Genomic DNA, 11,910 nt, shown 5'->3' with positions numbered 1-11,910 from the left:
CCTGGCGCGCTCACCAGCTGTCCAAAAAGGAAATTTAATAGAGGCATGCACCAGCTCATCCTCGCGCATACTTCTCTATGTTCGAATCTGAAGCTGTCACCCGCTCGTCATAATACCACCGATTGTCCCTTCATATTCAGAACTCCTCTCATCCCATCATCATGCATGACTGCTGCTTCTGCTTTGGCGTAGCGCGTGCTTCTTATGGGGGGATCGGCTCTTGTTTGGCTCTTCCCAAGCACTGGAATCGACTGCATATGCTAAGACATTGGTCAAAATAAAATAAAATGATGAATAAACTACATACAAACTGTCACGCCCTGTGACCAACACTTAAACCGGTTGAAACATAGGTGCTGGGACGCATCAAGGTGATGATGATACGCAGTACAACACGGGGACAGCTAAACCGCAGCATATGGCTCGTCTTCCGAAGAGCCTCTCCAGTGCTCTTCCTTCTCACATTAACAGGATTTTCTTTCGTGGGAATTAGATTCCTTCTTGTTCCTTTCTCCTGCTTTCTCCGGAGGACTTCAAATATTTTGCGAGAATCAACGATCCGCGCCATTCTGAAATGATGATAATTTGTCTGGCAGCTAGGGTAGCAGAGCAGTTAAACGCATTTTACATACTTGCATGTCTGTATTTTAGAATTATTTTTACGCCTACAGAGAAAAGCCAATTGAGTTGCCAGAAGTACACCGATTAAGTGGCTGGCAAGCGGCTGCAGCTGGTGCATATAAACCAGCCATGATGTCCCGATATCCGAATTTGCGGAAGTATTCTTTCCTTTTGATCTTGCGCTGCCACCCCCAGCCCATAGAGACAGTGCAGCAGTGAGAACAGAGTGCAGCCTTACGGGCAGCAGCGACCTGGCGCCCGGGACCCGAAAGCAGCATGCAAGAGGCTCCTGCGCCCATTAAATTTATGACCTTCTCCCGAGTTCCGGGAGTTTCGCACACCCGAAGCAAGGCCCCCTGGTCGTTTTTTTTCCTGCGTCCGCACCTTGGAAGATTCTCCCAGCCATCGTCTTTGTCATCTGACAGGCGGCCTCCTGCGTCCGCGCAGTGTCACAGCCACATTTTAGCTCATCATGTTTGCTGCACGCATTTTCTTAAAAAATTAAGACCCCTCTTAGTAATATCTGATGGCCGCAGTAGGATACGACAAGATGTCCGATGTGCGCTCAGGGCCTCCGAAACCTCAGACGAGTTTAAAAAGTCATAGGTGAAACGGCCCTATTTTTCCATCCGGATTGTAAAAGCGACTATGCCCTCTCTCCTCATACGGCCATGATGTTCTCTGGCGCCTGTCAACACATCTCAGTCACAGCCAGTAGACTCTCAGTAGTCTATTCAGCTTGTATGTACAAGTGTAACAGTGTCGACACTCGAGACTCGAGCGGCGGCAAAGTAATATGTAAACGCATGCATGCATGAATGCAGAAATATTGGACACCCAAAGCGACTGGCTGACACATGCCGTCACGTGATATATGCATGTAGTAAGGACATCTTCAAACGTCTCGTCTCCACAGAGTCCACATCGACCCTCGACAGTCAACAACTCGGATCGCTCATGCGGTCATGGCATCCATGCCATCGTAAACTTAGGAGACATTTGTGCCTTGTAGCGCATCACGCCACATGCTTTGTCGTACATTTAAGGTCATCGTGTCGCCAATTCACCTCGACTATATGGAGGTCCGCATGCTTGGTCGCCAAGGCCTTTTTTGGAGCGTCGACATGGTTTGCGGCCTTCATGTAGCTACGGTCCAATGGCTACCGGGGAGCAATATTGGGTAGGAGACTCACGGTTCATTGTTGGTCCAGAACCAGCACCTTGTTGGCACTTCTTGAGGTCTGAGCGCAGAGAGCCAGTAGACCAGTCCAACTGGTAGGTGCATCCTGCCCAATACCACTCACACATTCGAACACGTACTTGAGTCCGTAAAACGGTTAGGATCCACGGGCACACAGGGAATGGTCCTGAAGCAGGTGAAACGGCGGACTGTACCCTGCACTCCACTTCTTCACGCATATGGCACAGTAATGAGGTAACGAGACAGGAACGCAATGTGCAAGGGATACGAGTGATCAGCGTATGCCATGTTAGTGGTTGTCAGAATGCAGTGTGAATACAAGCCAACGGCGACCTCCGACAGGCCCGCCGCGGCAACAGCAAGAGATTACAGTGCTTGCGAGCCGAGTGTTTGGAGGGAGAGCTGACGAGCGGTGTGCCGCCAACCAATTTTAGAAGAGCTGCGCGCTGCACTGAGGCTGCGCGAGAGCAACTGCACATGCTTGTGCATGACCCCATTCCGTGACTACGACGCGACAGCGAAACCACTTTACTCTTCGTCCTCGTCCTCGTCCTCTTCCTCCTCGCCTTCCCGCTCCTTCTCGAGGCAGGCGACAGCGATGCGGTCCAGATCACGCATGCCATCCTGGCTGATCCTCCTGCCACCCTTGGGGTCCTTCTCCAGGACACCGATCGATTCGAGTGCCTGCACGACCTTGCGCTGGACGCTGCCAGATGCGGGCATGTGCTTCGATGGACGGAACCCCCGGTTCGCGGCACCACCGTGCAGCTTGCAAAGCGCACCAATGCCGACCGACTTGCGCAGGTAGATGTGGCGAGCGAGAGCGGCTTTGCAGGCAGCAAACAGCAGTTCAGTGTGAAAGCTCGACATTGGCACGGGTGCCGGTGCGAATGCATAACTCACCAGCACGGACGTAGAACCAGGTCTCATCGTACGGAGCGAGCTCCTTGTATGCACCGGTCTTGACAATGTCAACCCAGGTCGGCAGCTCCATCTTGCCTGTTAGCACGAATAATATTGAGTCAGCTCACTGAAAGGAGCCTTATAGAGACTACTGTAGCGACAGCGACCACAGAGGTGTGACATGCAGCAGTGATACTGCTCATCGCATCTTGTTTCAAAACCCCAATTCAACCATCAACCCAAACCTTCCAGTGCCATCCAAGATACGATGTATCCAATCGACAGCGGTTGACCTTCCATGTCGGATGGGTAGTGCGGGCCATTGAGGATCTTACAATCCACAGTAACCTTTCCCCTTGGCGATGTTAAGATACCATGTAGCGATCGGCCGGTATATTATCACAGTCTGCCAATCTGCATATCCTCCAAGCACCCCTGCCTCTTTCTGCTGCAAGAATCACCTCGCGCGGCTCAAGGAGGTCGGTAGAATTGACCAGCTTAATAATTTGAGCGGCAACCCTTGGACGCACTCCCTTCAATTGTCCAGCGACCCTTAGATGGCAGCCTCTCTTCCTCCAGCAGCCTGATCCTTCAGTGTATTGTACCTGCTGCCTCTGCAGCCCGCTGCTTGCTTGCTCGCTGCCGAATGCCTCTAAGACACGGCAAAGGTTGAAGAAGGTGGACGTTACTCACCCGACCGCCTCAGGTGCTCTGCGTACTCCTTGATGAAGACATCAGCGGCGACATCCCTGACGTTCGGCATGTTGGCGAATGTTTTCCCTCGTTGCCGACTGACGTTGGAACCAGTTGGGGAGATTTCTTTGAGGTTGACGCTGCAATATCTCCAGCTATCGAGAAGGCGAAGAAGTCCAATTGGACCTCCATGAGTGCGAGTCGTGGCGGTGGTGGGCGGGTGGCGCGCGCACACAGGGTATTGATTCTACTTGCAAAAAGAATGCGACAACTTGCCGCAGCTATATTGCGCCGACAATGTATTCTCTGCGCTGAAACCGCAGCGGAACGTAACGGGAGCGGATGGTTCAAGGCGAGAATTGCACCGAGCTTGACCAAGCTTGCATGTGTTTACAAGCACGCTTTCAAGCAATCCAAAGCCGAGAGCTTTCTGTCGGGCTTTGCTCTGAGAGACGGCATCGAGGATGGAGCTACGGAGACGTGCTCCATTCGTCAACGCGTCAGTTCGTCAGTAAAAGTATATGGGCCATCCATCATGCATCATGGTGTCGTCGCGCCGTGGTCCCAGCCTGGCCAGCCATCTCCCTGCGTTGTCACCGTTTGAGTATGAGAAGGCGTGCATCGGTTGGACTCCGCTTGCTGATGCGCTCCAGTGAATAGAAGGCCCACTAAGTCAACTGTAGGCTGACCACATACGTGGTCTTGCCAGTCGTTGCCTCTGTGGTTCGTACGCCTGGTACCACCCGTCAACGCTTGTGAGACTTACAACGTCACCAAAAATATAGTTATCTGTCGCGTTAGGCCTCGAGTGAAGAGGGCTCCGCGGGTGACGCCACCTTTCCCGGGACAAGCAGTCGAGGCCGATCGTGCAGCAGCTCATTATGGAAGCCATGGTTCTTCTCCTCGGTGCTTTGCTTTCCGAACGAGCACGCTCAGCTTCCAAGACCTACCATTGTAAGCAAGCGAGAAAGGGCGGCTACAGCGGCGCTCCCAATGTCTCGTTCGGCCGAACTGTTGGCCCGCACACGGGGCAAGAAAATCTCCAGGAACATGGCCAAGGCGATCATTCAATTTCAAAGGGAAGTTCGGCAACAGCGATTGGAGGGATATGACACGGGTAGTGGGGATGAGCTGCCTGCTTGCGACGAGGCGAAGACCATGAGATGCATATAAGGGGCCCCCGCACCCGCGTATTTGCGTGCATGAACCAAGTTGCTGGGAGCCCCTATTCGCCCAGCCTCGGTATGGTGTACCGTCGGCTGGACGAGCTCTATTCTGCATTGCAATCGGACCATCTCTGGCGATTCGCCAATAATCACGTAAAATGACGCATACCTGCTCAGCCTTGCAAGTCATAAGTAATAGCTCTTGGTTCCAACAAGCCATTTAATGTATATCAGACGCGCCTGTATACTACAGCAGCCCGCATCTGATCACCGCAACGGATCAAAGTCGCTCCAATCATTTTGCTTATTTTCCGCGGCGGCGCCCGGCGCTTTGGACGGTGTCAACACCGTTCCCCATCCCGGTGACTGTACAGGCCTACTCGCTCCAGTCCCAACTCCTTGAGTGCCGGAAGAAGGGACAGAGCCCGAAACAGAGGCAATTCCAGACAGGTTGCTCAACGAGCTGCCACTTGGCTGAAGGGGTGGTAGCGGCGCCGCACCGAGCCCCGTAGACATGGGTTTGGTTAGCGGCATCGAAGGTTGGGTTGACTGGGAACTCAGACTGATGTTGTAATTTGAAGCGCCATTCATGTATGATGACTGACTGCTGTTGGCGTTACTACCGCTGGTGTTGCTCGAAGTTGGCGCGAGCGGATAGCTCGTCCACGTGGGAGTAACAGCCCGACTGCCACCTGTGCTGCTGGGAGCAAGCGGCTTGGAAAGGGTGGGAGCAAGCGAAGAAGCCGATGGCGCGCTCGGGGGCGCACTCAACTGGAGCACGCGAAATGCGCTCGTCGCAACGGGCGAGATTCCTGGGCGTGACGCAGTGGCAGTAGTTAGCGACGCACCATTCGACATCATTGCCGGCGTGACCAAACCGCTGCTAGCACTAGCTGCATTGCTACCAGTATGTGATGGTGTCAGCGCTGGCGTCGAGCCTGGCAACGGAGTTGAGGAATGGCTTGTGAGCTGGAGGACACAAGTATTTGTCAGGATGCGATCATTCCAGAGAACGAGTCCACGGAAGCACGCTCACGGTGTCGAACTCGTCCAGGCCAAAGGGATCCGCTCCTTGCGGCTTGTCCTTGACAATTTCCTTCCCAATTGAGTGCGCTGAGCCGATTAGGGTGGCGAAGTCGATTTCGCCCTTGCTGCTGTCGATATTTGTGACGCCACGTCCAAGCCCTCCTGCTTGTTGTCCTGACACATAGCTGTCTGTGTGCTCCTGCATGCGCTTCACCTCCTTCAAATGTTGGAGATCTGAGGGGCGAGACGAACAATGTCAACATATGGATCATGCGTAACCTTTAAGATGCCCGCTGCGACTCACGTTCCGACTCGACTCGAGTGCCCATCTCCTTCACAGCTTTCATGAAACGCACAAACTGATCCGCATTCAGAAGCGGGCCCATGGACATTGTCCATAGCTGGGGGATGATGGCCGAACCGAGCGTCTCTCTATCAACCTTCTTCGACATGACCTCGTATACTGCGAGTGTGGCAATCTGCAGGATGGTGAGCTTAAGTCAGCATGTATCTCTTCCATCTGGTACGTCATCGTAAAGCTCACCATCACTGAAGGCTCTTTAGTTTTGATACGAGAGAGAAGTGGCACGAGCTTCTCCGTCAGGGTATACTTGTCGAGCACAGCGATCATCGAATGAAAGCAGATGAGCGTATTGCACTTGACGCTGAGCACTTTAGTCCTCGTAAACAACGCCGCAATCTTTGGAAAGAGAACTTCCTTCACGTGTGAGTACTCGAGGATCTCACACAGTCGCGGAACGACTTTCAAAGCTCGCTCTTGGACGGTGGCGTGCTCCGATTCGAGCGAAGAATAGAGCAAAGGCGTTACTCCTTCGCGAAACACAGAGGGGCTGGTCTTAGTCACGAAGAGCTCGATCTGTTCGAGGAGAAGCACTGGATGTCAGGAAGAGAGGAGGGCATAACAGGGTCAACACGTGGAAACAAGCCCTTTTTGCGCCTTCACGTACGCAGATTCTGCGGCGGGTCTTGAATCTGGAAGAGCGGTTGCAGCTTTGGTAATATGCTGTTGGAAAATTCGATCATGGCTCCATGTATTTGACGAGTCAGCACAACGAAGATGGCTGCGCGCGCACTTTCTTGGCTCACAGAGATTCTTGGAGATGTAAAAGACATTTGGTAGAATAAATGGCAGAAGAGAGCGATCCGACATGAGTTCCAATAGTGCCGGAAGCATTTTCCTTCTTAGTAGTCGATCTGAGAATTGCGGTAGGACATTCATGAGCCCTTTCAAAAATTGGACCCGTTCCTCTTTCTGTCGCCCTGCGAAATTGTCTCTTTCCATGAACTTGAGCGTAGAGACAAGGATGTTGTTGAAATAGTTGCTCTTTTGGAACGACTTGGCAGTCAGCCTTGATACTGGGTATCGGGTGAGAAGAGAACTGAGAATACCTGAGAGGCAGCGCCACGTTAGACACTCTCTCCCGTGGCAATAACTGTCACAATAGGCTTACTGAGGACATCAGCGCCCATCCTAGCCCAAGAGGTGCTCCCAATGACGGTGGACAGCTCGTCTGCGTTCTGTCGCAAAGTAACGGCGCTATTCCGATTGCGGAAGGGTGGGCTACCCTTGTTGTGGACCGCAAAGATTATGCAGCCGAGGGCATACATGTCGTTCGCCATCTCCAGTTTCTCGTCGATCGCATACTCGGGAGCCATGTAGTCCCAATGCCGCGACATTGCGGCAGGTAGGGCAGCGTTATAATCAGGGAAAGTCCAGGCTGTGGGCCGTCCATCCGCCGATTGTAGAGGTGTCAGGCTGATGTGATGAAAGTTAGTATGGCGTCATTGTGTCTGCGAATAGAAAACTCACAATGCGAAGCCACCAATCTTCCAGTCACCTTTGGCATTGATCAAAACTGCATCTGGCGTGAGATTCGAATGGACCATTTTTGCATCGTGCAGAAACTCTAGTCCCCGCGCAACCTGGGGATCCAGCAGAAGCAACATGTTGAGCATCGGCCTAACGTAGCGCAAAATGGATCAGTTGAGCGCACCTGCAGAAGGCCCTTTTGAGTTTCCACTTCGTCGAGCTGGATATCATTTCTGCTGTCGCTGTGCAGCGCTTCTTGCAATGGTGCGACAATCTGCTCGGTGGCGAAGGTCAGTTCATACCTTGTCTCCTCTAGGGGTTCGACAACCTCCAAGACGCAAGGATGTCTCAAGCGAGTCATAGCAGATGCCTATAAAGACTATCCGTCAGAAAAAAATTGGCGTGAACGTGTCGCCATAGCCCATAAACCCACCTCCTTCTTTGCCTGTTCAACCACTGCTTCTCGCTCCCTGCCTCTCGCCTCTAGCTTGTGCACCCAGACGCTGACATTCTGCCTGCCCGTGTTTACAGCAGCGCTTGTGCCAGCATTCCGAGTGGCCTTGTAGACTTTCCACAGACCGACTTGTGACCTACAACAAACAGGTCCAGCAGGTCAGCCGATACATCGCTTCAACGGTGGCAGTTGCAATATGGTTGATGCTCACGGTGGGGAATTCTCGTCAAATGTGTAATTGGCCGATATGCTCGTCCGTCCACTGGCATGAAGGAATTCAGAGGTAGGGGATAGAAAATTCAGCCATGTCGAGCCTTTTCAAGGGTGTACCAATCGGTCTAGTACTCACATGAAGGACGAGACCTGGCTGAGGAAGGCAGCTGCCATCGTGCGCTTGACTGATCGCGCAGCAAGTGGAAGTCTTTCACCCGTCCACTCGTACTAGCTGCTAGCGCGGTCCGCTGTGTTGCCAATGAGTAGAGAAACACCTATGAAGGCATGGCAGAGGCACCAAATACATGGAATCGGAGGTGATCTGGAACGGTCGAGGGTCCAAGGCGATTCTGAGCCGTCCTTGGAAGGGGGAGGCGATGAAAGGGACAGAGAGGGATTGTGATGACACATGGTGTGGGCGGTGTGGCGCATCACGTCCCTGTGGACTCTTGAGCCTTCAATCGGCAGGCACAATTACATCTTCTCACCCTCACTCTTTATAAACACGGCCATTTTACAAGGGTAAATGCAAAGAGTAGGTGGCAAAGAAGCATGGCTCATGATTAGAAAGGTCAAGGGATACATGTGGAGAATATGCGAGGGCGCGGTGGTATAAAGTATTTCAGAGTGCTGGATCGTTACTTCACCAACAGATGTGATGTGTTGCGTATGCCTGTGTGAGACGACGCGGTCAGATTCTCGCGAGCGGTCCCAACTCTTATGCAACCAGAGACTGCAGGTTGCAGACCGAAGGTGAAGCGCCGGCCATGTGCATGTTCGTCTAACGCATCCGGGTGCTGCTCGCCTAACTCGTCATCCCCAAGGGAAAAAATCGGCTCCGACTCTGCAACACGGGCATGGAGACGGCGCCCATGCGGCGCATGGTAGTCACCGTAGGGCGACCATCTCTGCTCTTCCATCGATTCGAGACGGATGCGCTCGCCAGTTGCCTCTTTGAGACCGAAGCTCCCACGGGCAACGTGCTGCTGCGTAAGTCGCCACTCGCGCCGAAGCGCCCAGTTCTTGAGCACCATGAGGAGCGCAGCGAGGCAAAAGACGAGGGCGACAACCGCGACAGTGAGGTTCAGCAAGGCCATCATGTCATCGTAGCCCGTCCGCATCTGCATGAAGCTAACCTCCTCGGTGGAGAGCATGAAGACGAAACCGCCACAAGCGAGGGAAAAGGATGCCATCGCCTCGGTCGGCGGACGTGACGGCAAGATACTTGTCGGCGGCCGCAGCCACATGAAAAAGTATGTAAAGCACCGCAGAACGGCAAAGCCACCCAGAAGGTTGCCCCACAAACTGTGAACCTGTACCTCATACTCGTAGTCTTGATGATGAGCGGCCATGGCGATGCCAGTCACGCCGATCACAAGAGCAGGGAATGGGTTGAAAGAAGCGACATAGGACGGAGGCGGTGCCTGGCTGTCCACGAGTATGTGCGCCTCGTCGATGTTCGACGATGCGGATGAGCGGCTTCGCATGGGTCGAGCAGCAGGATGGTGGAGGGAGGCGCCGAAGGAGAGAAGGTCGCGGACCCGCTTGGTCTCCAACAGCATTCCAACGAGACCAGCAAACCAGAACATGACAGCGATGGAAATGTGCTGGATCTCCTTGACTGTGTAGGGCGAACCTGGCGCTGCGCTAAAGCGTTCCATCCAGGTATTCGTAACACCATAGGTGAAGATGACCGCGGACTCGACGAACTCGGCACTGACCGCATTTTGCCGCCAAGATGCAACGCCAGATCGCTTGGTGCTCATTGGACTCGGCTTCTTGTTCCATGCCCAGCCAATATCTGAGTAAGCACCAAGATATCTACACCATGTCAGCAAGCCGTACCAGAAAAAGATCGCACCCTTGATTCCGTGGGCTGCGCAACCGGGCGCCTTTCCGGAACGGCAGCTGCCGGAGTAGACAGCGATGCCGACGTAGCCTGTTGCAAAGGCGAGGACGGGGAGGGCGCGGTTGAGGACGACATGAGCGAAGCGCAGTGTCATGCGGAGTTGTTGCAGGCGAGAGGTCGAAGCAGAGGAGGACGCAACAGGTGTGGCTGTTTCGCTGGCCAGTCGACTCATTTGCGCACGGGGGCTGCGCGGTGAACTGCTGAGTGGAGCATCAGAGTGTAGCCACGGGATCTTCGAGTGTGTCCATTCCCCGAAGCTGCTTCCTCGAGGAATGTTGACAAGTGCACCACTGGGAGATGGGATAAAGCCGGCTTCTGCGTCGTGGACAGTCTCATCGTCCTCAAAGTGCACAGAGCGTGGCGGAGATGTACGCCCAGTCGCAGCATGCGAAAAGTTTTCAAACGCGACTTCGATTTCCTTGGCATCGCTCTCTCCAATGACCTCTCCAGCTTGCAGCATCAGCTCCTCTTCTTCCATTAGGGCGGCTTGTTTGTCTGCATCGAAACTCATGTACTGTCCTAGAGCGACATGCAGTGCGTTGCTCCAGTTTGTCCGCATCTCTGCGCTGCTTCGCCCCGGATTCGCAAGGGCCGAGAAGCGCTTTGGCTTGATCGCCATCCAGGCTTGAACAATGAGTCGAGAGACATCCCCGCCGAGGCCGATGACGGAAAGCCAGAAGACGGCGTATCCCAGACCTCCATGCGCATTCTTAGGGTAGAGTTGAGGAGTCAGGGCCTTGTACAGCCATGACACGAAGAGTGAAGCAGACAGTGCAAGAAGGTAGATCAGGCTGAACAGCGGTGCGAGCGACGAGTGCCCGGCCTTGAGCACAAGGGCTGCCACAGAGAGAAAATGAGCGGTCAGCCCATGTGTGATGCTTTTTGGAGAAGCGAACCCTGGCACTCACCTACTGGTAGGAGGAGGCAGCAGGAAAAGGTGGATCCCGTGATGTGAAGAAGCATGAGGCCGGAATGTCGCGGCGCCCTGCCATCTTTACCGATCCTGCTTTGGAGGTCTTTCTCGAGCTGTTTGCGACTTTCGCTTCCTTCATCAAAGAGGGTCCGCCATGCCCCGTCTACCTGACCCATAAGCTTGGTGTCATTCATGCCGGCGTTCTGTGTAAAGCGAACAATTTCACCGTCGCGACCTGCGCTAAATCGGAAGTCCCATTCTACGTAAGACAGGGGAGCCGGACCTGCGACATCATAGAGTGCCTGTTCATCGAGTTCTATCTTCGCTGCGGCGTGGCCGTCGTGATGGTGGCCGCCGTTGCCTCTCCATGGGACAACAGGCACGAGCTCTCCGGAAGCAGCGACGATCGGTGCAGCTAGATGAGCTTGCATGTGCTCGGTCTCGCCGACCTGTATTTCCCTCAAGTCTTTGTGACCGTGTCCGTGGTCTCCGTGTCGCGCATCAAGCTGCCATGAAGTTGGGCCGACTGTACCATCGGGTGCAGCGCCGACGCTGGCCGCATTGGCGGATGGCGCAGAGCTGGATACAGCGAGACACGCGAAGCCGACGAGGGCCGTAATGCGGATGAGCCTGCTCATTGTGCCTGTCGTCAGGCGTCAGTCAGGCTTGACAGTACCTTCGACGAGTACGACAAAGAAAGAGCTGGCGGGTGAAGGATGTTGAGCGTGCTCTCTCAAGTGGATGGGCGCTATTTGGACACCCCAAGGGGTCCAGACGAGGTCGGTAAGCATAGAAAGTGAGGGGCGAGTAAGACGCTGAGTCGAAATATTAGGGTCCCAATTGAACAATCCAAAGAGAGCAAAACTCAAGGTCACCGTGATGGATCACATGTGATGATACTACACAGAAACAAAGGCACTGGCAAGCAACAAGAGCAGCATTTATTTGGCGTGGTGATGAGAAAAGACTATAATCGGACG

The 11,910-nt window shown here is 53.9% G+C and overlaps 4 protein-coding genes across 4 annotated transcripts; all 4 read right to left on the bottom strand.

Annotated features, from left to right (window-relative positions):
* Positions 1-2,087: 2,087 nt before the first annotated feature.
* Positions 2,088-3,619, bottom strand: K437DRAFT_256123 (putative RPS19B-ribosomal protein S19.e, cytosolic). Its single transcript, XM_013388141.1, has 3 exons — positions 3,419-3,619; positions 2,726-2,821; positions 2,088-2,649 (listed from the first exon to the last, which is right to left on the bottom strand). Exons 1-3 carry the CDS (start codon positions 3,486-3,488, stop codon positions 2,351-2,353), a joined length of 465 nt encoding a protein of 154 aa, XP_013243595.1. The 5' UTR covers positions 3,489-3,619; the 3' UTR covers positions 2,088-2,350.
* Positions 3,620-3,883: 264 nt separating this feature from the next.
* K437DRAFT_256122 (uncharacterized protein) lies at positions 3,884-5,048 on the bottom strand. Its single transcript, XM_013388140.1, has one exon. It carries the CDS (start codon positions 4,802-4,804, stop codon positions 4,298-4,300), a length of 507 nt encoding a protein of 168 aa, XP_013243594.1. The 5' UTR covers positions 4,805-5,048; the 3' UTR covers positions 3,884-4,297.
* On the bottom strand, positions 4,789-8,607 carry K437DRAFT_256121 (kinase-like protein). The gene is made up of 12 exons (XM_013388139.1): positions 8,245-8,607; positions 8,107-8,157; positions 7,875-8,031; positions 7,626-7,811; positions 7,442-7,554; positions 7,083-7,387; positions 6,718-7,020; positions 6,579-6,656; positions 6,155-6,504; positions 5,915-6,089; positions 5,621-5,844; positions 4,789-5,553 (listed from the first exon to the last, which is right to left on the bottom strand). The coding sequence occupies exons 1-12, from the start codon at positions 8,280-8,282 to the stop codon at positions 4,852-4,854; spliced, it is 2,682 nt and encodes an 893-aa protein (XP_013243593.1). The 5' UTR covers positions 8,283-8,607; the 3' UTR covers positions 4,789-4,851.
* Positions 8,608-8,647: 40 nt separating this feature from the next.
* K437DRAFT_256120 (uncharacterized protein) lies at positions 8,648-11,817 on the bottom strand. The gene is made up of 2 exons (XM_013388138.1): positions 10,926-11,817; positions 8,648-10,854 (listed from the first exon to the last, which is right to left on the bottom strand). Exons 1-2 carry the CDS (start codon positions 11,566-11,568, stop codon positions 8,747-8,749), a joined length of 2,751 nt encoding a protein of 916 aa, XP_013243592.1. The 5' UTR covers positions 11,569-11,817; the 3' UTR covers positions 8,648-8,746.
* Between the last annotated feature and the right edge of the window lie 93 nt (positions 11,818-11,910).

The sequence above is a fragment of the Tilletiaria anomala genome, assembly GCF_000711695.1.
Source record: "Tilletiaria anomala UBC 951 chromosome Unknown K437scaffold_34, whole genome shotgun sequence".
NCBI lineage: Eukaryota > Fungi > Basidiomycota > Exobasidiomycetes > Georgefischeriales > Tilletiariaceae > Tilletiaria > Tilletiaria anomala.
The sequence above is the reverse complement of the archived record's forward strand: the minus strand, read 5'-3'. Positions and strand labels throughout refer to the sequence as shown.